This window comes from Arvicanthis niloticus, chromosome 4 (assembly GCF_011762505.2).
Source record: "Arvicanthis niloticus isolate mArvNil1 chromosome 4, mArvNil1.pat.X, whole genome shotgun sequence".
NCBI lineage: Eukaryota > Metazoa > Chordata > Mammalia > Rodentia > Muridae > Arvicanthis > Arvicanthis niloticus.
The window spans coordinates 88,691,346-88,718,117 of record NC_047661.1 but is presented as its reverse complement, the minus strand read 5'-3'; the positions used below and the strand labels follow the sequence as shown (position 1 = coordinate 88,718,117).

General features: G+C 36.4%; 1 protein-coding gene across 3 annotated transcripts in view; it reads right to left on the bottom strand.

Moving 5' to 3' along the window:
• The window catches only part of Vav3 (vav guanine nucleotide exchange factor 3), a 321,021-nt gene that overhangs the window by 10,570 nt on the left and 283,679 nt on the right, over positions 1-26,772 (bottom strand). For all 3 annotated transcript variants that reach the window (XM_076933154.1, XM_034500278.2, XM_034500279.2), the window contains exons 21-25: positions 25,607-25,672; positions 20,759-20,793; positions 15,412-15,528; positions 14,765-14,852; positions 8,734-8,863 (exon numbers count right to left, since the gene is read on the bottom strand). In XM_076933154.1, the coding sequence (XP_076789269.1) occupies positions 8,734-8,863; positions 14,765-14,852; positions 15,412-15,528; positions 20,759-20,793; positions 25,607-25,672 (436 nt within the window). The remainder of the gene's footprint in view (positions 1-8,733; positions 8,864-14,764; positions 14,853-15,411; positions 15,529-20,758; positions 20,794-25,606; positions 25,673-26,772) is intronic.

Sequence of the window (26,772 nt, the reverse complement as noted above, 5' to 3'; positions counted from 1 at the left end):
TTTCTTCCAAAGTCAAATGTAAAGCAATGAAGGATGTCACAGGGTCTGACCTCACCTACATTTTGTACCTGTTTCTTAATAGTCTTCCTACTGTTCCTGTTCGGGTGACATTGCTGACATCACGTATGTTCTTCCTATGGACCATCAGTTCCCTCTCTTAATAGTCCTGAGTGCTTTTTGTGATCTTCACAGTGAATCCCACCCTGGAATTCTATAAACCCACAAACAGATCATGGTCCCATGTAACAAGAAGGAAAACAAGAGTTTATTGCAGGAACAATGTACAATTTAAATACCACTGACTGACATTTGATTAAATTATGAAGGTAATTAGGTAAGCAGAGAGAACATAATCCCCTAAACTACCACGGTTCTCAATAACTCTTAAGTCAGCACAAATGGCCTATACTCTTAGTGACTAAAGTTACAGGGTTAGCAGCCTGTTCTACAGACAGATAGGGTGTGAGGATACTTACAGGAACTCATAATGAAGAGAATCTCCTGGTCATATAAATGGCATTGTTAGAAGGGAGACCTTTAGGGCTGGTGTTTGGTGTTACCCTGGTCAAAAGTAAACTAAGAACTGAAAATTCATCTCTCTGCTTCACAGCTATAGGGCCCCTACTTTTGCTCATTGTACAACCATCCCAGTTAAAATCTCAAACCATTCTCTAGGATGTTGACCAACATTGCCTTGTTATTTTTCTAGAGCACTTCTCCATTTCTAACACTATATTATTATTTTCCAACCCATTGTCTGCCTTTCCTACCAGCACATAAACTCCACCAGGGCAGATGTTCATCTGCTCCACTCACTCCTCTAGATATTCAGCAATTTAAATAGTGCTTGTCCTGCAGCAGGGTCTTGATGAGGACTGACTGAATGAATGGTTATAGAGGAAGATATTGGGCAGGATGTAATTACTAAATAAAGGATAAAATACGCTTTTAAGTTCATTGGAGTCGGCAGAACTGTACCCTTAGGATAAAGTATAGGGGACATTAATTGGAAAATAGTGACATAGTTTTGTTTTTACTATTGGGTTTTGTATGGCTGGTTTTTATCTTTTTATTTTTGTTTGTTTGTTTGCTCACAAATAGGCCTACTATGAAGCCCTAGCTAGCATGAAACTGATGATACAGACAAGGCTGACCTCAAATGTGTGGTGGCAGTTCTCCAGCCTTGCCTTACTAAATGCTGAGATTACAAGAACACGGCATCATTTTCAGTGAAGAATGGCTTCTGTACTGGGGAAAGTGAGTAAAGGGGTCAAGTGATGTCAAAATGTATCGTGCAAAGTTCTGACAAATTGGAGTGTATTGATACAACAGCAGCTGGGATGGTTAAATATCTGATAGTCACTCATATGGTAAGAGTTAGTTAAGTATTTAAAGTGTGGAAGAGAGAGATAGACAGTAAGAAAAATAAAACAGCATACTTGATTTTTTAAAAAAAAGGTTGTGATAGTTATTATAAATACATAAATTCCTTTTTACCATGTTCTGAGGTTATTATAGCGAAGTGTGTGTGTGTGTGTGTGTGTGTGTTGTGTACTTGCTGTAGTTAATTTAAAAGATAGGTATAGTAGCTAAACTGAACAATATTTATAGCTAAAGTAAGGAAAACCACTTAATTTTGTTCAAGATATAAGTTGAATGCTTTGTGTGACAGCTAGAAATGAAGTCACCTCAGTGTTCAAAGACTAATGACCACCTTCCAAGACTGTAATAAAAGATATTTGTTTTAAAGGCTCCCTGTAGAGCTGATGAGGCTGGCAAGTTTGAGGTGCTTAGGTGCTTAGGTCTTGGGAGAATTCTCCAGCATTCTTACTTATTGTTAAGGCATTAGGGTGTATTGTGTAATACTCAATAGGTGTGTGTACTCCTGAATTAACTGTAAACAAATAAATGCTGAGTGAGGGGGGGTGAACAAAATCAAAAAGGAACAAAAGGAAACCCTGGCTGACACTGTCCTCAACTTCTGAATGCTGAGAGGTCAGAAGGGAGATGCAGAGTCAATGCTTGTCATGTGTAAACTTAGAACACAGTAGCATAAGCAGTATCTCGTCAGAATATATCAGGCCAAAAAAGCTCTCAGCATTTTCTTGCACAGCTAGAACCCTAATGAAATTTTTTGAAAGAAAAATAAAAATTTTTCTCAATTCAGATAAATGTGCACAGTTTCCAGGAAAGAATGACTAGACAAATACATCCTTGAATCAGGACTGTCACATGACTGCACTACATTCAATATGAGATGATTACATGGATTAACTGCATTGGGGTCAATTTTCAATTTAGAAATAAGACTTTTAGGACTGGACATTACCAAGATAAGAAGTGCTAAGAACATAAGTACTGCTTTTTGAGCCATGAAATATTAAAAAGATAGCTTTAAATGAGTGTATCTAAATTTGTAGAATTTAAGTTTGGAATCCTAGACATGATTACTAATGTCTGGAACCATCATGTTGAGAACAAAATGCCTTAGAGAAGCCAGTGAAGCTCTTGAAGTGTATACATAAAAGGGTTCCCTCCATGGCCTGGTCATAATGATGTACAGCTTTGGTTAACCAGTTGTCTACGAATTGAATAATCTGTGAGTATCACAGACAGGTGAAGAGGGGAAGTATGAAAATATCAGGCGAATGTTACAATTAACTTATCCCATAGTGCACACGATGGGAGAGCTGAGCTGAAGCCCAGGAAGCAGAACCAACGTGCCAAGGGAAAGTAGAATGGCTTCACTGGTGAATTAAAATTTGCCAAACAAAGCCAACACAAAATTTTACACTGGGCAACAGCGTGGGACACATGGAAGTGGTGACAGGAACAGCAGTAGTGTTTGCAAGGAGCCAAAGCATCCAACACTGCCCACGTGCCAGACAGTCCTCTAAATGCTTCACACCTAACTCTTTTAAGGCTTGGCATCAGAATTAAACATCAAAATGTAGTATTGTACAGTGAAATAAACTAGGGAACTCTAGACAAACTATTTCTTTCCTCTAAGGGAATACATCAAACTTGCATCAGTCTGTGGAAACCTGTTGACAGGGGCAACCTTTCATAGTGACTTTTTGCTGGGCTGAAGGCTTATGAAATACTCCACCAGACACATTTATTTAATATATATAGAAGGGACTTGAGAATTTCCATTTTGTTAACTGGCAAATTATTGAGTATTAGTCAGAATTCTCTGGTTCGCAGATTCTATGCAGAGTATTTAAGGCCATGTTTCAGACAAATGGCTCAAGTGATGCTTGGAAACCAGCTTTCTCTCAAAAACAGGGTGCATTTCATTCTGGCAAAGCTGTAACACACTGAAAGTACTTCATTGATTTGAAGCCTGGTTCTCCCAGAATGCCTATTTGCATCAGATTGCCTGCACCAATAATGTGAAGTCTATTAGCCATTTGAAAAACAAAATTTGAAATTAGTCTGGTAATTTTTAGAGAATAGTTAAAAGCAACATTATAAGATTATCATGGGTCTGACCTGAGGTCAGTATTTCTATTTTGGTCAAGCTTCAAGAATGACATATAATATCTTGATATAATAGCTTTTTGTCCTGGGAATATTTTACTCCTGCCCATCATGTTAAAGCTTGTCTTTAACAGCATTAACATGTTGGCATCCAAAGTTCATGGCTTAAAACTGAAAATAGACCCCCAGACAGAGTTATTAAATTAACAGGCTGGCAAGCCAAGGACTGGTAAGATTCTGCACAGAGCCTTACCAACCTAAGTCATAAGTGCATTGCTTTTGATAATGCATATACCATGATGGGTAAGAAAGGCATTCTTGGCAGAATGATCTAAGACAATCTCAGTCTTGTTTATGAAATAAAAAACGGGGAGAGGCAGAGAGCTTTTGGGGCACTTGGCAAGAATCTGACATGATCCAAGAACAAGGAAATGGGCTGCTTGCCAGGAATATGACATTGGCCAAGGACAAGGCAGGAATCTGACATTAGGCTAGAACAAAGAAGTAATTTCAGGCAGGAATCTAAATCTTAGACTAGAACAAAGAAGTAATTTCAGGCAGGAATCTAAATTTTAGGCTAGAACAAGAAAGTAGTCTTCAGACATGAAAATGACTTTGGGCTAGAACAGGGAATTTGGCTCAGATATTTTGGTAATCCAGATAAGCCCTAAAAACAGTGATCACAGGAGTGTTCATGGAACTTTGTTTACTGCCTTGCTTGTTCTTTGACTATTTATGTTTATTGTCTTGCTTGTTCCTTGACTGTTTGCATCTATTGTATTGCTAGAACTCAACCTAGAACTGACCTTAATACTTGCATGCAATTAAAATGGTATAAAAGCAAAAAGGAGGAGGGGGAATGAGATAGGGGTTTTCTAGGGAGGGGAAATAGGGAAAAGGAATGGCATCTGAAATGTAAATATATAAACTATCCAAAAAAAAAAAAAAAAAAAAGATTATCGTGGGTCTAACAGGCTTTCTATAGCCCACATAAGGATAGTTTTAGTCTGATCCTGTGGAAAATGACTTTAATTTAAAACTAAGTGGTCTTTGTAGATGTTGTGGATCTCAAGTAAAGACCAACCATGTAGGGTGGGCCTTAAATTCAATTGCAACTGCTTTTCAAAGTGAAAAGATGAGGACACACAGAGGGGAGAGATAAAGATCCAGCAGGCTGGAGTGGTACATCTACAGACCAAAGTATTGCTCAGCCATTCAGAGTCTACAGACACATGGACACTATTTTGATTTTAGCCATCTGCCCTCTAGACCACAGTAATTTCTCAAGTTTGTTTTTTTTTAATCATTATGTGGTAATGTTTATGACAGTCCTGGGAAACTAATATGAAATTAAAATTAATATTAAGGTTATCAGAATAAAATTAGATATGAAACACAAAATGACCAGTGAAATGATGACTAAAGACTGAGCATAAAATAAAGCAATCATAAAATAAGAGCCGGTAGATATAGCCATGTTGAATTACAAGGGCAGAAAGCTAAACTACCTTAAGTGCATATTTCAGTAGCTTAAGTGAATATTATCCCATTCTGTATTTAAAATATAACTAATAAATGCTATGAGATTGTCAGGTCATTTCAGGAATAAGACAATGATAATATATAATATTGAGATTAATAAATATAAATGGCACTAACTCCATGTAAAGTGTTTTGCAATTTAACATTTTCACAAAGCTACCTAGCTGTGGAATTGCTAAAGCACACCACCTCACATGATGTCACCCTAATATGTACTTTAACTTTATGCCAACTGACAGTTTCCAAAAAGTCTTGCTCCATACCTGCAGGCTGAGTAACACCTCTATGACACATTAGCGTATACTCTTTGGCTTCAGCAGGCTTATGGAATTCTGACCTTATTTGTCTTTTGTGTGTTTCCATCCCCCAGTTTGCTCTATTTACCACTGTAGCTCATCTAGGACAGTCTTGGCACATGGTAAGTGTTAGATATTCATTGAGGAAAGGAATGTGTAAACGGATGTAATGAGATCACAACAAAGGTTTAAATGTGAGCCACTCTACATGTCCCCAAATCAGTGACCAGTTTCCTCTGCATCTGGAGGCAATAAGAAAGAGGATGCTACCACCTTCCTGTGATTCCTTGGACTTGGCTAGCAGATAGGGTGATCTTTACATCAACCATTTTTTAACTCCAAAATAATTCAGACTTAAGAGGCAAGAACAGCACAAACAATTCTCATATTCACAGAATCCAAATATTAACATCTTACAATGTTTGCTTTGCCAGTCCATGCTTGGTTTCGAGCCATCTGAATACACACACTGCAGACATAATCCATTTTTACTGTCAAATACTTCTGTATGTTTTTCTTACAAAGATATTCAGCATTCTAGTCATAGTACAATTATCAAAGGCAGAAAATTGTGCTGATAGAACTTGGTTAGTTAATCTATAGAGTATATGCAAACTTCACTAATTGACCTACTCATGTCCTTTATTAGTAACGTAAATAGTAACACATACAAAATATTTGTGTGTGTGTGTATATATATATATATATATATATATATATATATATATATATTGTCTACCTATTAAGAATTCTATCCATGCTATGTAATGTTAATGTTTAAGGTTTGAATTGGGTTCACAAATAGGAAATCCTGCACTTCTGCTAGTGTAATGATTCATCAGAATCACACTCTAGCTCCTCCTCTCATGCATACAAAGAAATAAAATTAGTATACTATCTTCCACCAAGCTATTACAGTGTCAATGGAAGAAAACCAGTTCACATTACCCCTGAACTCTCTCTCTCCTCTCTTTTCTTCCTCTCCTTTCATTTTTCTCCTATTTTGGAAACATTCAAGTTATTAAAAGGACATCAAAAATAGCGCCATCCTGACACCATGATAGACAGTCCAGAGACTGCAGAAGATGACTTTATATCCTATAAAATGCTCTCTGCCTGATACTATGGACTTGTGTTTGATTTCAATCAGTAGCCTTCTGCATATTAACTTTCATTGGCACACAGTAGCTCTGCCACAATCTTATCATATTTAACATACATCAAAAAATTAGCCAAGTCTTTCTTTTACAATCACAAAGGTGCCTATACAATTTATACCTCCACTGTTACGAGTTACCCAGTTTTGCCAGTGAAGCTCACATCTCACCTCTGTGAAGAACACAAGAAGGTTCTGGACTTTACCTTACTTTCTCTGCATCTTACATCTTTTTTGGAAGTAATGAAAACTCAAGATCTCTATCTGAATCATTATCTTAAGGCAATGTTGCTTGGTGAAAACTACGTTTAGATATTCATCAGCTATGAACCACGGATGAAGTCTAAGGGATCCCTCAAACCACCGTTGTGTATGGACTATGTAGCATTTCTTGTTTCCCACCTCCTAGGAAGTACAGCAGGTTAAAAAAAATACATGTAGTGTTTTTATTAAGGGTTAACCCTAAATCAAGGCTTAATATAAAGTCAGCAAGACAAACTTATGAATCATCAATGCATAATACAGGCTGCTATGAGAACAGCAAACACAAATTTATTCAGTCCTTTAAAATCTAGTGTGTGCTATGTTAGAGTTAGCAGCACAGTTTGGGAGCCTCATTGGATGAATTAGGTCACTAGAGGTGGGCCTTGACTTATACGCTCTGGCTCGACTTCATGTCAACTCTCTGATTCCTGTCAAGGTACCTGCATTACTCCAGTCCCCCGGACCATCTGCTGCTATTCCTAGCCTCTGTGGTGGACCACATATCCTCAAACTGTAAGCCAAAATAAACTCTTTCTTAAAATGTGTCTTTCCATATATTTTGGTCATAGAAACAAGCAAAGGTAAGGTCACAGTGGGATAATGACCTTATTAAATTTTGGATATCACCCCTCTGTTCTCCACTCCTCCACAGGGCTGTGAAGAACCAAGGAAACTATTCAAATGTGTTTCCACCTGCAGATGGTCCCTTCTGAAATTTCTGTTGTATCCATTCACTCAAAAGTCAGAGAAAAATAAAAAGGTTTAATCTTATGTTTACCTAAAAGGAGTTGTTATGTAAAAAGAGGTCAGAAGTCACAACTTAGATAGACTTTGAAGAAATTTGTAGGAAAACTACTTTTTAGGATAAACATCCATTTTGAATGAGTAAACGTACAGCCTGCATGATAATCTAAGATAATCAGGAAATCTTGGGCTAAAAAATAGATAAAATTATAAAGGTATTTAAACATTCAAGACAAAGTGTGTTCTTGCTCATCTTGCGGCATGAGTTTGGACATATGCCAATGACCATGAGGAGAACAACCATGAAGCTTTACAAAACTGAACAGAAAGGCAACTCTCAGCTGACACGACAAATAACGTCCATATTGTTCTGAAGTACATGGAACTGTGCTGATGTTGAAATCCTGAGCATCTTCCATCCCCCTTTAGTGTAAGATTTTAATGGGGAAACATACAAACAAACTTCAAGTTATAGTACACTGGGGCAAATCCTTTTTGGAACTACTTCTTGAAATTCCAGGTGTCCAGCTGTATTTAATAAATTAATTCAGGATTCTAACAATGGTAAAATTGTTTTCATTTTTCCTCCAAATTAGGTTTGTTTTTCTCTCGTTACCATGTTCTCGGCATAGTTGGGTGTCTGCCCAAGAGGTTTGCATAACACGAAGCTGTGGCAGAGTTTATGATTCGGATTCATGGCAGCTGTGATGCATTTGTGTGTCTATGTGTTTGTATGTAGTCATCCTTTATGATTACCTAGAATTGTGTACAGTTTTGAAAAATACAAACAAAATATGTTAATGCTTTCACAATGCTGGGTTGAAATAGGACGTTAGGAGCTTTAGGATCCTAGGGACACTGGAAGTGCTTTGGTAGATACTGTGCATGAAACGGCATCAGAGTCACAAATGCTATGTATAAATTAAAAAGAGCTTGGCTAACATAAAACCTGGTGAAAAGCACAAAACTTCACACGTTAGTAAATCACTTACATTTTGATGGCTGTTTTTAACACAGATACAATTTTTAATTTATCACAAAATCCTATAACTAGACAGTCATGAACCTTTTGGTCCTTTTGACTCTGCTTAGCTCCAGGAAAAAACAAAGTGTCTGCTCAACGCATTAGCATATTAATTGGCCATATTTCAAACTTCAGAATGAAGACAGCTAATGGTAATTTGCTTCAAACACCTTGAGTGACCAAATATATATATTTAAAAATGTATTCTCAGTTACAATACTCACAGCTGTTGCCTGTTCTATTACCCCTCTGTCCAGCTGACTGTTCTGGCTCCTTGTATGGAAACTGTAGCGTCGTATCTAAGGTCCTGAACCCTTCTTTAAGAGAATGGTGCTTGTAGTACTCCACAAGTTCCTTTAAGAGAGCAGATTAAAGACAGGTCTGGTTATTTTTGTTCTCAAGTAAACCCTTTAATACCTAATTATATATGATACAAGGATGATCATTTTAAGCCTAGAATTTTCAAATATATAAAAGTTGAGTAAGAGCTCTGCCAACTGTCGGGATGTACCTGACACCAACCCCCAACCCACCCCGACCCCCAAGATGCTATCCTGTTTACTGGAGACATTTGTTCATGTTGTTTATTCCCTATTGTTCTTCAGGCCTGCAGAACATCCTGTTTGTCTTCAGTCAGATGTGGTACTGAAAAGAAGCCATGCTAAACTTCGATCTCAGAGTAGTAATTATTGTTGTTATTAGTGAGAGACGTGTCTTTCTGAAGAAAAATGAAAGGAACAGCTGTCTGCTTGACTATGTAGCAATTTCTACTTTCCCCCATTTTGCTTTCCACTTGTCAGAAAAACAAACTTAATACTAAATGTACTTTTCCATTAAAAAAAAAAAAAAGGTTCATGAAACTCTCAACACTGTTTAGCATCATGCCTGCTTTACACTGATGATGGGTTAGTGTGCATCTCGGCTCTCAATGTCACCCAGTATTCACAAAGAGCAGCCAGGTGGTTCTTTCTAAATGCTGTTTAGAAATACTTTGTCTTAAACATCTCAAAGCCATATAAACCTCTATCATACTTTAGACTGAATCTTCACAAAAAGCTTTCTGTGTATCTTAGTTTCCTATTCTCCACACATCTGAATCCTTCTACTATGAACTGAAATGGAATAATTCATAATGAAAATGTTATCAGTAGCCTAATGTGGCAGATATGAAGTATCTGATAAGTAGTTGAAATGAAAATAAAAACAAATTACTTTAAACAAAGTAGTCAATGCTCTTATCATGGCACCCTTAAAAACTATGGAAGAGCAACTCATTTCTTGAGAAAATAACATTGTCCATTGATCCAACACATCTATTCAGTGGTTAAGTTCAAGTTTCCTAAAAGCAATCAATCAGACCAGAACTCACTCACAACATGAAAATTAAAAAAAGAGTATTATCAATGATTTATTTTTTTCAGTCTAACTCAGACATGCTGTGTACAGTGCTTTGCTCTGGGAATGCCAGGGGTCGGAAAAATGCTGAAGCCAAGGTGCAAATTCTCCAGGAGTTCTTACCGCAGATGGGAGAGTGAAGGGTTATCAGACCTCAGGGGCACAGAAAACTTTTTTTAGTGTGTTCAACTGGGAAGCAAGAAGAGACAGCTTGATGGGGGTGGCTTGGTTAAATCAAAGAGCAGGTAAAAATCTCAATAGATATTGATGGGGAAGAGATCATTTCAGGTGGGGGTATCCAGGGCTGAGACACAAAGGTGGCAAAGTAAAGATCCCAGTCCTGGACTGGGGAGATGCTCGGCAGATAGGAGCACTTGTTACAGCACATGAGAGTGAAGACCTGAGTTCACATTGCAGCCACCCATGTAGGAATCAGGTTACAGCCACATGTGTGTCTATAACCCCAGAACCATTGAGTGGAGGAGACAGCTGGCTGCCAGCCTAGCTCCAGGGTCTGCGAGGGAATGGAGTGGAAAGAGAGGGAGACTATATTATCTGATATCTTGCTCTGGTCTCTACATATTTGCACCTGTGCAAAGAGCACATACATTTTAATATGTATACACAAGCACACATACACACATTCTGTCACATTAATAAACTGAAAGCAGTATGATTTATTTAAATCATTGGATAAAGTAAATGAAGATTCTCTTGTCAATTTCCCATATTTGGAAAATGAGAATCATAAAACATTTCACATAGCTCACATCTTCCTTGAGCCCCCAAAATTGGAGTGTTATAATGAAACAAAGGTGCGTGGGATCTGACTAACAGCAAAAGGGGAAAAGGAAACAAAGAAAACAAAACACCAAAGAGAACAATGTATCTTAGAAATGGCTACCTAAATGAGAATATGGAGTTTGTAATGAGAATATGCTGATTTTGATAAGATTTGCCAAGAGTAGCTCAGAAGTTAAATTGTGTTTGTAAAAATGTAATCATTTTAGTTTTTGATGATGAAATTAAAAGCTTAAGAAAAAACTCTGTGTTTGCATATGACATCACTGATACCAACGATACCAAGAAGTTGTTCCTTTAGTCTTGAAACTTCAATTAAGATGTGCTATTTTCCTTGATAATATAAATATAAATCTGAAACAAATTGTGCAGTTCAATAGTTTTGAATTTTAATTTAACTTTATGAGAGAGAACATGAATTTTATAAATTATAAATCATTAGTAAGATTAATGTGAAGTTGGCTATAAACTATTGAATTATTGAACAGAAAAAAGTTTTGTTGGTCATTTAATATTTTTACAGAAGGAAAAAAAAAAAGACTTTTCTAAGAACCAGGGTCAGGCAATTTAGTAAACTGCAGATGGCCTTTAATACCTGGCTAAGCATGGAAAGTATTTTGGTTACATTTTTACAGTCTTAGGTGGTAAATCTTCCTAACAGGCTTCTGAGTAGAATTACGGAGCACCAGTGTGGATTGTTTCCAATTCATGGCTTTATGCTCTCTGGAGTTTAGTCTAATCCACCCCTGCTTTAGCAGTCATTGACCTTCAGGTACAACAAGCGAATAAGATGACTCAAAACAAAAGAAATCTCTAAGCTTCTCTTATCTCAGCCGACACAGTGGTGTCAACAATCCAACCCCGAGAAATAATGAGTGTGGGCCAGTCATTCCAATTACCAAGGAAACAGGCACTGGAGATGGCTTACAAACAACATTTGGACATAGCTTGTCTGGCATACATGAAAATCAGAACAAAATTAATGCCTTGTAATCTGGAATCAGAAAGTCATTTAGGGTTGGAACTTAATGACAAAGAAAAACAAAGACTTTGATTAACCAAGCTATTGAAACCCAAGAGAAGAAGTTCTGGTCCCAAGCACCAAACTCAGCCTTTTCTGCAGACACCAGCTAATTTAAAATAAGCTTTTAGAGTCTGCATGTGCTTAGAATCCATTCTGATAGAAATTTTATTCAATGCTAGAAGGTGATTCGTATGCAGAGGAAAATAATGTAATGTGCAGAGTGAGATTAGTGAGATGATGAACTACTAAGAAATGGTGCAAGTCCACACATCAGCACTGAGATGGGAATTGTGCTGTGTAACAGCACAATAAACTGTGTCTGCTGGAGGTCGGATGACCTTTATTTGTTTTAAAGACACTTCTTATATCTTGGAACCTCCTCCCCTCTTCCAAAGGAGTATGTCACCATAATACGAACCACCTCTTCTTGGCAAGTATCCACATGGCATTTTCTATCTTAAGTCTACAGAACACCACCATCTTGAACTCTCTGACACACATTTAACTTGTAAGCTATTTTAGATCAATTCAGTCATTTTATTTTGAAGTCTCTTAAAACTATAGTGATTGAGTCTTTTAAGATTCAAAATAATTTAAAATTCATACTCTTCTTTGTGAATTTTATCTGTGCCTCATTCTATTAAATCATTTTATTAGAATCCAAGTCTGCCTTTTGGAAAAATAATAAATTTTTATTCTAAATAAACATTTAACTTAACAAATGTATAGTACATAAATTTTGTATATCACTGCTTATCTGTTCATTGAATTTATTGAATACATGCCTCCAAAAATTAAAAAATAAAGATTCACAACAAATTCATTCAACACATGAACAAAAAGCAGGGCGAGCCCCAGCTAGTTCAGTGGCGTCTTTAGCAATTGGTAGTTATTTGCTAAAGCTGGCAAAAGGCCTTTGCTCATGACTAAAGGCTTTCTGTTCCTTGTCTTCATTTATGTATTTACACAAATATCCTCTAGCTGGTTCCTTTTCTTTTTAGTTTCTGCAGCTTTGCTCTTAATTCTCCATCACCTTGTTTGAACTATTATGGTCTGAGCTTCCCTATAAAAGATTTCCAGGTGTGGAAAGGGAAAAAAAAAAAAAAAAAAAAGAATAACATAGGCATGGTATGTGTCCCCACCAGTGGCATTCATGAGTGATACACGGTGCTTGTGTCACTTATGTGAGCTCTGAGACAAGTAGCTTTACTTCCCTTCCCAGGAGACCAGTGGATAAACCTTAACAGTCTTTGTTACAATTATTTAAATTGGGGAGTTCGTCGGCTTCAATATTGTCACAGCCATATAAGAACTATAGCTCATAACAGTGCCACAGGCTTTTCTCATCCCTAACCTTCCCTGCTATAGGACTTCCATGGGCTGAACTAAGGATACAAAGCTGAGATGATTGGCCCTTTCCAGTGGCCATTCCTTTCATCCTTCTTGTGTGTCTTCTCCAAGAGGAGTTTCTTTTGTGACTTTTCAATGCATGCAGGGCTGGAAGTCGTTTTTGGCCCTGCAACATTTTTTAAGTGTCACATCAAGTATAACACTGTGAGGAAGCCTCATTACCACCCCAAAAAGTTCTGCAGGTAAGAGCTCCAGCTGGCATGTCTTGCAGAGATGGAGTGCCCCATGCATGCTTTCATCATGTCCAGGCTGTGCCTGTCACTCATTATCTGTGTACCCACTTGTCACATCCTTCCCAGGTTTTTATTATATGAGGAACTTCTGGTCCAACTCGTTCTCTGTTCTCTTTCACAGCCCAGTAGATACAGCAGAATGTAAGTTACCTCTAGCAGGGTGGATGCATGGATCCTGGTTACCAGTTTGACAAGAGTTTCCATTTTCCATGACTGTCCATGCTGCCTGTCCTTTCCTTTTGAATTTCAAATGCCCTATTTATGTCTACAGATTTCTTCCTATTTCCCTTTCTCTCTGCTTAAGATGCTTCAATTTCTTTAACACACTGGTCCCTAGTTTGAAATGGTTTTTAGGTAAGGCATTCAAGCTGGCTGACTTTGTAAGCCTTCTTAGACTCAATTTTACCTCATTTGTATTCCTAAGTGATTTCTGTTACTTTCAGGAAAGGTGTAGTATATATCACTTGATTCATAGCTCCATCAATGGGTCTTCCCTCTCAAAGCTAATCAAAGTTCTTAACAGTTACAAATGTATCCTATGTCATGTGTCCAAATTCCTCATTAGTTCAAGAAACTACCTAAGTGAAAAAGAAGATTTGAAGCCTCCTAGATAAATAAGATGTATTGTTAAAAGTGTGTAATGAAATGTATATGTCGTCTGTAGGACATATACACAATATACCTACTAAGGAAGTTACTGAGACATTTACAAATTGTCAGAATTGCTCACCACATTCTAGCCACAATATATGTTTTTTTTTTCATTTCAACACAAAACTTCTATGTAATATCAAGAAATGACTGAGGCCAAAACATAAACTTACTGATACCTAATTGTCTAATGTAATAAATGAAAAACATGATGACACAATTTATAATAGCAGAAAATATAAAGAAAATTACAAAATGACTTTCTATGGCCTCTTGTATGAAATAGACCTAAATGTAACGGTTATTTTATCAATTAAAATCTTTCTTGTCATAACTGATCATGACTAAAGTTAGCTGGAAGGAGAGACAGAGGACATAAGAAGAGGAATGATATAATGACGTAAATAGCCATTCGCCACTGAAACAACACACTCAAACACCCATACAGACCACTGACAGTTATACTTGAATTGGCTGTTGCTCTGAGAATCATAAGTAGTGCAGACTCTAAAATTTTACCTAAAACGTACAAGCCTCATTTATAATGAGCAATACCATCTGAGCAATGTAAAACTTCACTGGAATTCTTCAACCTAGAAAGTTAGGGTTTTGCTAAAGCCCTCACTATAATTCTCTTTAAATAATTTTCAGTGGGTAACACTGCTAAGAAACTATAGAGTTAAACTAATGCAACAGCAGAAAATGGGAATTATAGATCAAAAAGAAATAATCAATGCTCACCATTAAGCTTTTAAATTTTCTATTTTCTGCAATGTGAAAAAAGCCATCTCTTGTTAAAATCTTGATGTGTTTTGCTTCATTATTGTACCTGTGGGCAATGAATAACTTATGAATATAAATGTGTTTTTAATCAGTAGAAATCAATAATGACCAGAGGCCATGCCCCAATAACATTATAGGAATTAATTCCAAAGACAAAATATATACTTGTGCCAATACAACGGTGACAGCTAATTAACAACATGTATTTACCAGATGGGCTGAAGATACAACCAATATTTGAAGTGAGAGAAAACTTTGATCTGACTAATCGCTATGTTTAATTTACTTAATAAATGTAGTTTGAGAGTACAAAAAAGGAGACAAAATCTAGTAATTTGTATTCTTCGAATTTACAAGAAATACACACATATCAAGTCAACAAAATATGTTATGAAAGAAATCTATTATGCCAATTAGCAGCCTATAACACTCATTACTATTTTCCTTGCAGATATTTTCCAGTATTAATGAACTGTCTGGATAAATGCATTATTTCTGCTGCAATTAGAACCTTGGTTTTCAACTTTAGTGTTATATGTGCCACATGATCTACACAATTATGAACACAGGAAATCTATTTCTACAAAACCACTTGTCCTACTTACTTAATGCTAATTGCATATTCTCCAGACTCTTTGGTCCTGTGCCTTACAAGGTAAGTACTATTCACCCTGTTAATAAGTTCGGTTTCTGCCTGCAGTCTTTCCATTGGGCCAGCATACCTGTGAAAAGGCAGAAAAATTAGATGAATGTATCTGAAAAGAGAGGCTAAATATAAGTATTTATCATGGCTTTATGCATATGCCAATTACATTGCTTTTCATAATAATTTGGTAAATCTCACTAATATGTCTAAACACAAATATGGTATAATGTTAACATCAGCAAAATGAACAATGCCTAAAGAGCCAGTGAGAACCAGTAAACATGAGATAAACAGAAAGGATGAAGACAAGAGAGTCAGAAGGTTAGGAAGAGATAGGAAGAAGAGTTATGGGAGGCATAGCCCTATATAAGACACAGACAGACAGACAGACAGACAGACAGACAGACAGACAGACGGAGGGATGGGGGGAGACTTCAAGACTTCACCTTTCCTATGTATACTATCAAATCTCTTTGGAGGGTCTTTTTAAAATGACTGAAATAATTTAAATTATTATAAAATAATTATTTAGATGTGAGATTAATTATCTTAGTTCACAATTTTGACGAACAAATTTCTAAAGAAACAGTGATTTAAAAAATCATTTTTAAAAGCAGATAATTTTCAAAACCAGAGTTCAAGCTTCCCTAGACTATATGGCCCTTAAGCACAACCAAACTCTGTCAAAACAATGACAATCATAGTAAAATACCCAAACTCTGAATTAAATTATGCTTGCATGAGCGCTCACATCAAATGTAAGCACTCCACAGAGTGGCAAGGATCAAAGATCTGGAGCAACAGAAATGAAAAGGAAACTACATTTGTACTGGTTCTTTTCAAGCTAATTAATTCATGAATTAATATTCAAGAAAAGTATCTGACTCACATATAAAATCATAAACTCAGTGTAAACGTATGCTTTAATCTACACTATTTATTTAAAATGTACACAGTGTGGAGTCTGATATAGGTAGTCTTCATGCATAAAGGGAAGACAGTGGCATTTAGTACCAATGACACATTTTAAAGGCAGTTATGATAACCTATGACCTATTAAGTTCTAGTACAGTCTGCTTCATGCTTATCTCATCTGCTTTATCTCTTTTCATCCCTGCACCTCTACTCTCATCCTTCTGTATGTAGGGCCTGCCAGTCTCCTGACTATAAGATCCTTCATACGCTGCACTCTTGTGTGAATACAAACTTCTAGCAACACAGTTGATTTGTTCGGGTTAAGAGACTCTTCCTGTGTGTCCATCTTAAAGGCTAAAAGCTGCCCTGCATATGCATGCAACCCTCACTCCATCATTCTGTCTGGCTATCACCACAAAAAGAAATTGTGTGTGTGTGTGTGTGTGTGTGTGTGTGTGAGAGAGAGAGAGAGAGAGAGAGAGAGAGAGATAGAGAGAGAGAGAGAGAGAGAGAATCTACTTAAAATATAGTTTTAAAAACAATGAAAAGCAGCAGTCTATCATATGAGCATTCTATTCCAAGTCCTGGGTCAAATATTTAATCAGATTTTTTCTTTATTTCTACATAGGTATTTTAAATAACTGTATTTATGCTACAATTCATTAACTTCTAACTTGGGGCATAAGCAAGGAAAGCCAATTTCTCCCGACATAAGCCTGTTCTGCCACAGACTATTGTCTTTCTGCATCATCTGTAAACACAAGGCATCATCCCGCCCATTTTGAGGAGTGCAGGGGTTTTAAAATATTTGACTTGTGAAAATGTAAGCATGGGAGTTTATGTGGGTTGCTTTCTATCTTTAACAGTTCTTTCTAAATTCCCTACATAAACTCTCTACCATTGTGTTCTCAATGGTATATATTCTACTTGTAAAGTTCTCATTCTTAACCCAATGGCTTCTGAGTTCCCCACTCTCCCAAACTACCTGAATCTTTCTACCCACTAAGCCTGCTGCTTCACTCCTGGATTCTGTATTTTCTCTTTTGTTTGGATTAATAATTAATCCTTAGTTGTTTTTTTTTTTTTTATAAATGGAGTATCATATGTAACATTTTAAAAAAACAACACTTAGGTAAATATTTCATTTTAACCAACACTTAATTTGTAGTTTGGTTGGATAGAGAATTCTAAGTGAGAAATGATTTTGCTCTTAAATATTAAATGGCATTACATCTTTTAGCTTCCAATTAATTTCATTCTAGTTTCTGACTCATTGGATGTGACTGGATATTTTCTTCCTTGGAAGCTTTCAGATTCCATATTTTATCTATTAGAAAATTTTAATGATGATGTACTTTTTAATTTTTCAGGAGCCTCTCCAAAAAGATAGATATGGCATTGACCTCTGGGAAATGCATTATTTCTTTAGTAATTGATACCCTTGGGCATTTGTGTGTGTGCGTGTGCATGTGCGTGTGCATGTGCGTGTGCATGTGTGTGTGCCTTTCTAGATTTCTTATGAGTCAAAAACTAGAAACAATTCATGTCAATTATCTAATTTTAAAAATATTTCTCCCATTATTTCTTTCTTTGATGTTTTTGAAATTTTTCTCAACCTTATATATTCCCAAGCTCCTATATTACTTAATTTATAAAAGCTTTCCAATTCTCAGATCATTCCTCTTACAAAAGATTTGTTATATACTTCAAAGTTTTCCTCAAATGTCTGCTTTTTCTTTATTGCTTGTTCAGGCATAAGGAAGCAGAATGTAGGAATGACTGAGGGTCCTGTGTGTGCAGCTCCAAAAATACCACTGGGCAGAAGTCTGCTAATTTGGCAAAAATCTGATAATTGGACTGGGAACCATCCAAATGTTAGGGGTTTGGATTTTTTACTGAGTTCATTCAGTTTTTAAAGAGTTCTCTAAACTAATTGTTGCATTCAAAGAAAGGGTGCAGTGTGAGACAAATTACTCCCATGTCAGGTCTAAGCTATATGAAGGTAGTAGGGTTTTACACCTTGGATTTAAAGACTTCTTTAGTGTAAGTGGTTTGCATAATGGCATCTCTGCAGCCTCTGCTAAGCCTAGCCTTTCCAAGTTAAAACCCTGTACGTTTCTGTTTCCCCATGTAATACACATAACAACACTGTCTCTTGGCAAAATGTAAAAAGCCAGGTTATTTGACTACAGGGAAAAGGCGACAGGGGCCTTGGCATCTACCACACTCAGACTTTCAAAGGGTTCACTGTCCTCAGCCTCAGATCTCATACCAACATATCATACATAAAACATGGGCAGTTGAAGGCAGCCTTGTTGGTTTTCTCTTTTATTTCATGGTTTCTAGAAGTAATATTCACTTGGTAGGATCAACCTATTTTAAAGATGGAAATAATTAACAAATAAAATTAATGGATGATGTTGAGTTTCATATTTCTAAAATTCAAGGTTTTCATGAGTGATTGATAGTTTTGTTCCCCTGTCCAAGACATTTCACATGGAACTTTATACTTAATTTGAATGAACTGTCTAAGGTGCTCAAGGAAAGAAAATTTAATCTAAAATTTTTACACTGTAATATCTTTGTTAATTCCTATATTTGAGGTGTTTCCAATGTTTTGGCATCTTGATTTGTTTTAATCATTAGGAATAATGTTATTCTGTTTTAATTCAACAGAATTTTACACACTTGGAAGAATGACTTAGAAAAAGAAGTAAGTACAAAGCTGCCCACCCTCTTGTCTCTGGACAATTCGCAGGTACCTGCTCACGTTATTCAATAAAACCCATGTAGTTGGTGACATTAGGATTTGCCTATAAAATTATAAACATTTTAATCTAGTTGTATGAAAAATAAGCTTCTGTTTCTATTACTAATTTGGTTTTAAGTTCCATAGTAACAAAAATTTCAAAATTGTCCTCAAAGATATTAAAATGTTGCAAAGACTCCCAATTTGGTCACAGTTTCTTTGGCTAGCTCAGTGCTGAAGCCAGGAAGAGTACAGCAGAGAGTGTAGGTAATGACAAGGAAGGCAGAAGTGACAGCTGGAAAGCAGTGAGAGGTCTAAGGAGAATTCCATACACTAAAAAGGGTCCTGGCCTTTTTTTCAAACTGGCGATAGACCAAAGTAATCAGGTTACACTGGTTACATTGACTTTGCTCTTTTCTCTTATGGAATAACAATGACAATAACATCTTTCATGCAGGAAGTTTTGGAAAATTTTTGTTACATGTGAAAACACATTTATTCAGGACAAATGGAAATTAGAAATGGTTTACAACCTCACATTTAATGTGAAATAAAATATGTAAAGTGGTAAGCGCATATAAAATACTCAGCATATACTGCTTACTATGATCTGATGGAATCCTAACTATTCTGCTTCTAATGTATAGTTTTAAAGTTGAATAATAATAATAATAACAATAGTAATAACAACCATTACTGACCATTGCCATCCTTGATTCTGCTATCTCCTCTACCAGCATCTTACCCGTAAATAGGCTTCACGTACACCTGCTGCATTTCTCCTAGTTGAAATATTCCTTCCAGGAAGGAGAGAGGGCTCTTGAGGCTCATGACCTAAACTAAAGGTCACAGTTCTGAGAGAAGAGAATCTTGGAAGTTTCTCAAGGGCCCCTTTCCAGCAGTCTAAGAAGGAATAAGCAGCAGCTGGGAGAGGGAGACTTAATAGCTGAACTACAAGAAAGAGATTCTTAGACTATTAAGTTGGGCCCAGCACTGCCACGTTTATAAGAGGTTGAGGTGGGATTTTCACTGATATGGTTGCTTTTCTGCCATTACTGATTTTTCTAAGTCCTGCTTGAGATGCCAGGAGGAACTCACCCCTTCACTGAGCTGAACAGTGGTCAGTCACTACTTTGGCCTGTTATGGCCTCCCTTACTGTGATGAGAAGATACGTGTGTTCATCTTCCTTGGTAAAATGTATCATACAAGAAGACCCAAATCAGACACAGTTATATCTTATTCCACCATCTTTCACTGGAAACTACAATTTTGGACACCATCCTTTTGAGGTAATTCTTACTTTTAGATACTATAATTACTCTTTTCTTCTCTGCTTCTTGAGATTTCTTTTTCTTTCCAAACTGTGAGCTACATCATGATATATCCCATTCCTTTCTGTGTTCGTTATAGATATTTATGGTCTGGCGCACTCACATGCATACACCTACAAACACCACTAGCCAATCACGATACAGAATGGCTGGCAGTATACAAATTCATTATGGTGTTTTGTTACATGTGAAAGCACCTTTAGCCGGGACAACTGGAAATGGAACATGGTTTACAACCACACATTTAAGGTATCCTCAAGCTAGGAGTACGGTATTTCAACTTAGCAGCATAAACATTTTTAATACTTACCAGGGTTGGCAAGAATAATCTACTGGTTTAGGTACCTAGGATATAAAAAGGCAAAAATAGATTAAGTTTACTTAAGGGTAGCTTTTAGAAATCAATCATTAATTCAGTTCAGCTGAGTCAGCCCAATAAAACCCATAAGTAGTACAGGCCCAGGACTACCCGCTGGCAAGTTTACACAGAATGAATCATGGTATATGTCAGATAAGTAGAAAATAATTCATTTTGCTTTATTTCATTCTTCCATGCATTTTTCTACTATACCTTCAAGGGAAGAGATAGCAGAAAAAACATGAACCAGAAACTTTCAACATTTACTACAAGACAGTCCAATCCAGCCTAGAAAGCTAAAATGAAAGTGTTATTAGGAAAACTAAATAGCACTTCCCTTCCCTAAGACAAACAAACAAACAAACAAAGATATGTGAAATAAACATGTGAAATCCACTACACGCTGGATGTAGATGCTAGTTTGTAATATAAATTCTAAACTCCAATTTTAAAATCTTCCAACAAAAAATGTTTTATTTGTTAAAAAATCATGAAAAATATCCACATTTTCCATTTTTTATATAGAGACTTACACAAGTGAAAATATTACATTTTACGTACAAATAAAGCATCTTCTAGCTGATGGCAGCAACTAGAAAATGAAGAAAACCAACAAATGTATAGCAGTAGTCAAAATGCACAATAAAACACATGCTACAGAAGAGGTGGCATTTACAAGCTATTGAGGAAAAGGTATAATATCTACTTTGAGTTTGAATCAGAGCAGACGATCAGGAATCAGCCAACTTTTGACAGATTCCATGATGTCCCTGGGTCTTTTACATTAGATGAGATGGGCAAAGAAGGAAGACAGGCATGGGCAAGAACGTCTGCCCATTTCACCTGAGGTCTCTCCTTTGTTTGGAAAAGAGTGTATATCCAAGAAGTGAAGAGTGACATATAATGAGGCTGTTCCACCCCAAAATTCCCCAGAAAAGTCTTTGCTTCCTCAGTGGGTATGTTCTGTTATGTGAGATCCTTGACTGTTCTATTTTGCTTTCTGTCACTGTAATAAAACACTGACAAACAAATGAACAGAAAACTAAGGGGAGCAAAGCATAATTATCTTGTACTTCCAGATCATAATGCATTATTTAGGAAAGTCGAGGCAGGGGCTCAAGGTAGAAGCTTGAGGCAGACAGCAAAGAGTAATGCTGTTTGTTGGCTTGCTTTCTGGCCAGGCTTTGCTAGCTCGTTTATGTAGCCCAGACACATCTGCTTAGGAATGGTGCTGCCTACAGCCAATAATATAACCGCTTTCTCATCTCAGATCTCTGTAAACACGGGAACCCCATCATTAAAACTAAAGTTATGGATTCTCATATTCCCACAAAGCATGTGTCTTGTCTCAAAGCAGGAAGTTAACTGGTTAAATTCTAACTTTAGATGGTTTTCTGTAATAAGCAGTTGATGGTTTCCCAGTTAACTTCTTTTAGCCCAAGCTGAAGGGATTACTGGCTTCACTGCTCTTATCAGGGCTTTCGTGTTTATACACAGAACTTGAGGTTTCTCCCTTCCAAGACTCCATCTTTTTTATCGTTTTCTCTCATGACTATTATGGTGCTTCTAACTTCATACTCTGGTTCTTCAAGGCAGAGAAGTATATGGTTTCTATCTTCAGTTTGGCCATGCTTAATGCTACAGCCTCCTGCTTGTATTCAAACCAGGCAATTCAATAGCACTCCCAGTTCCTCATGACAACCTTCTTGCTAGCTAGTAGCCTCAGACAGCCTTTCATTACTGTTTAGTATTTATTGGTAACCTGGGAACCACTAAAATGATAGCTAGTCCCAGGCTATCAGCAGCAAAAGCGTGTGACTTCCAATTACTGCTGCTTTTTAGTATTGAATCCAGTTATTAATACTTTCTACAGGCATTTGTCTTTTCTCTCAAGTTGGACTTCATGTCATTTTTAATATCCTGAAGTTTCATTAAAATATATCTAGTTGTTAATTAATTTTAAATTACTCAACTTGATTTTTAAAATTAGTTTTATTGTAAAACCTGGGAAGTTCTTGGCTATGATTTACTGGAATACTGCTTTTATCTTTAATCTCTTCATTTTGCTACATTTGAATCTTACCATTTCATTCTGTTACAGTTTCCCACTGCCTCATCTCTCTGGACTCATTTTAGAAACTTCTTTAGATTTTTCTTCCAATTTTCGACTCAGCCATGTTGGATAGGCCATCTCATATACCCATTAAGATCTTTGCTTCAATTACTACATCTGAGTCTTTTATAGACAAACCCAGATAATCACACAGTGTGATAATCTCCTTGTCTCTCCTTTTTAGTTTTCAGTTATGTTAAATATAGAATTTGATTTAGATATCTTGTCCTGTATCTGATACATGAATATAACTATATTTTTCTTCTGCTAACCTTAGCCTAAGGTGGTCCATTTCCTCATCAGTTGGATGGTTCCAACATGTGGATTCATATCCCCTGAAGATTTTATCTATAATGGCCCTTTGGGGGCTGTCTGTGAAGAGGCTAAAAACCAGGCAGAATATGTAATTTTTTTAACTTAGGGAACAACTGATGCTGAATCATTTTAATTATATTTCTTGCTAAGGATAATTTACGTAACACGGCTCACGTGACTTCCAGCTCTACATCTGGATGTCTTTTACACTTAAGTTTAGAAATCATTCAAAGGAGATCTCTGTCTCTCTTTTTTACTAACCTATGCCAGCGCTAAGACCAACAGAATTGGGGTAGAGTTTTCCTGGAACAGGCACTAACAACTGCCAGATTCACATTCATCCAAGTTTGCACTGTGTTGTAGTTCAGGCTTGGTCTCTAATCACTCTGGTGCCATGAATTAACGACCTCATCTATACACAGTAGTTTGTCCCCCAACCTGGAGGCTCCCACTAGCATGCCTCAGAACTTTTGAATGGAAAGAATAACGCACATAAAAAAAATAATAAATTTTCAGCTCAGAATAGAATTCACAGCACTACTCAGAGACCCCTAATTCACACTTTATACCGTCATCGAGGAACGCACTTTTTAAGATCATGCAACCCGTTCCTCTCCTCAATCTGTTTACTTTGTTTCCTTCAGTTGTTCTGTAGCTAAAAGATGTGTCTATAATTTCATTACATAAGCATCTCACTTTAGTAGCTATTTATCAACTTTAAGCTAGAAGAGCAGTCACATTTAGCTGGTTGTTTTATTCCTGACTATACATTACTGTACAACTCTTCAGTATCTTAAAATATCTGTATATGATTTTCCCTTTTTTTTGGTATAGTTTATGGTAGGATTCTATAAGCTGATTTCATTTGCTAATTATCTGCATGCATTGCGGGATCCACGTTTGCTATTTGATCCTTTTGTTCATCCATTCAACAAATTTAAATACATTTTATGCCGGACTATTTTTAATCAAAACTTCTAAAACCCATGCAAGATGCTGTAAACAGAAAATAGGGCTTTGTATATTAAATGCTTATTAGGGTCCCGAAATGTCTGAATGTTAAAATCTCCTGCCACTTGCTGTTACGTAAACATTGCTGCTTATACTTGTACCTGTGAGATTCAACCAATCTATCTATAGCAAATAGAACAGCACATCTCTGTTTTGAAAAATTCTCTTTGCTTTTCAAAAATAATTAAGCTTGGATAAACGGTGTAAGATTACACCCCCAAATTAAACGTGACAGATATTACACTTGTAATATCAAAAAGAATGTGCAGTTGAGAAATATAGAAGCCATGGGAATGTAACAAGAACGATTATTTAAGAATTTTGAGGGCATTTCCCATCATAATCGTATTCGTAAAAAAAACTTCATCACATTGTATTCATTAACTTAAAGATTGTAAGAAAAAAATATGATTTTAACATAATACCAACCCACGTAGAAATGAATCAACACCACAAAGCATAATTCTCTGTGGTGTTCATCCATATTATTTGAGTAATAGTCATTGTGTTAGTTTGAATAAAAATGGCCCCCATAGGCCCACAGGGAGTGGGTATGAGGAGGTGCGGCCTTGTTGGAGGAAATGTGTCTTGGTCTGTTCCTGTTGCCTGCTGATCCAGATGTAGAACTCTCTACTCCTTCTCCAGCACTATGTCTGCCTACATGCTGACATGCTTCCTGCCATGATGATAATGGACTAAGCATCTGGAACTATAAGCCAGCTCCAATTAAATGTTTTCTTTCATAAGAGTTGCCATGGTCATGCTGTTTCTTCACAGCAATAAAACTCTAAGACAGTCATTCATTCCCATTTTATCCAATTTCAGAAAATTTCATTATGATATTAAATAAACAAAAAAAAGACATTCTAAAGCATGGAAAATGTATTCAGAGACCTGGTTAAAGAATTTGTGAACTTTTTGTCCTCTACTTTGCTTTCAAAGACCCCAGTTGAAGAGTAATGACTTCCTGTAACCTGAGTGACCAGGGGTAGGTTAGATCACTTACCCTCAACCAGGAAAGAAAAACTTGCTCAGTACATCTACTCTGTGGCTTTGGGTTACTTTTCTTAAAGTCTTTTAAACAAAAGTCTTTAAAAGTCTTAAGTCTTTTAAACTTAGAATTTTGTAAATTCTAAGTTATATTTTCATGCTGCATATCCTTTCTTGATATTTGAAGTATTTTCAGCACAAATTAAAGTATATTCTGTGAGACTAGACCCATGTAAGTCCTGCCCTCCTGTGAAAATATTAATAAAACCAATGAGCATCTAGGCAGTCAATATCCTGTACACCCTCTTGCACAATTGATCGTAGTAACAAAGATAAAATAAATGAGATAGAAGTGAAATATGAGAACTTACACATGGAGATGGTTTGACAGCATCACTTGGGAAAAATCCAACCTCTCCTGAAGCTAAGTTTCGTCCCTAAGCAAGAAAAAGAAAAGCACTGTTGAGAACAAAATAATAAAGCCATGCTGTTGCTTATACGGTGTTGTTCATCTTAGTATCTTCAGGGTTCCTTGCCTATTGCATTCAGTACTCAGCATTGATTCACAGGCCCAGAAGAAGCAAAGGCTTCTTCTTTCCATGTGGTTTCAAGTTATAGTTATAAAATAATTGATCTACTTGTCAACATACCATTTGAATTTTAAGACCTTTATATCTATCAGTCCTATGTGTCTAATAAAGTTTGATGATTACAAAGTTCTTAATGCACTTAGTATTCTGAGTTTTCACTAATTCTTGCATTGATCTTTTATGATATAATGTAATATATATACATTTTATACATATATGTGTGTGTGTGTGTGTGTGTGTGTGTGTGTGTATATGTGTATATATATATTTTTTCAGGTCAAAGGACAAGCTTTACAATGATTTTTCCAAGTCATATTGTAAGAGAAAATTATGAAATTATGGTTCTTTAAGTGTAATGGCATTTCAACTTCCCTTCTTAACTAGATCATTAATAGGTCTCAATCCATCGATTATAGAATACAGAACATAGGAGAAGCAGTGATGGCTTTGTAAGAGTGAATGATGGCCAGTATAATACCATACACTTCCTCAGCACAAAACTGACACAGGGCCTCCTCTTCTTTCCAGTCTGCTCCTCTTCTAAAGCTTAGATAACCCACTCTCTCATTTCCTATATAATGAATTTCTCAAGCTGCAGACCCTCACTGGATCTCCAAGTAGCTCACTTATGGCCCCTTCACATACCCTTAGCAGCATACAAAGTAGTAGCATGAACTTATCAGAATGGACGATTATTATTTTACATGGTTATCTCCATGACTAGTCCAGGAGTTCTTTGAAGTTTTCCACAAGGTCTTAGTTATTTTGTATAATCTGATGTTGGATACATAGCAGGTATTCAATAAACATTTCCTACGTATCTTTCTCTCAATCTGATAGTCCCATGACAGTCGCTACTATGAGCTCAAATTATGTCACAGATTGTAAAACACCATACTTAATTTTTTATCTAGCTGCTAAAAAGACATTAAGCTGTTTCTATATGA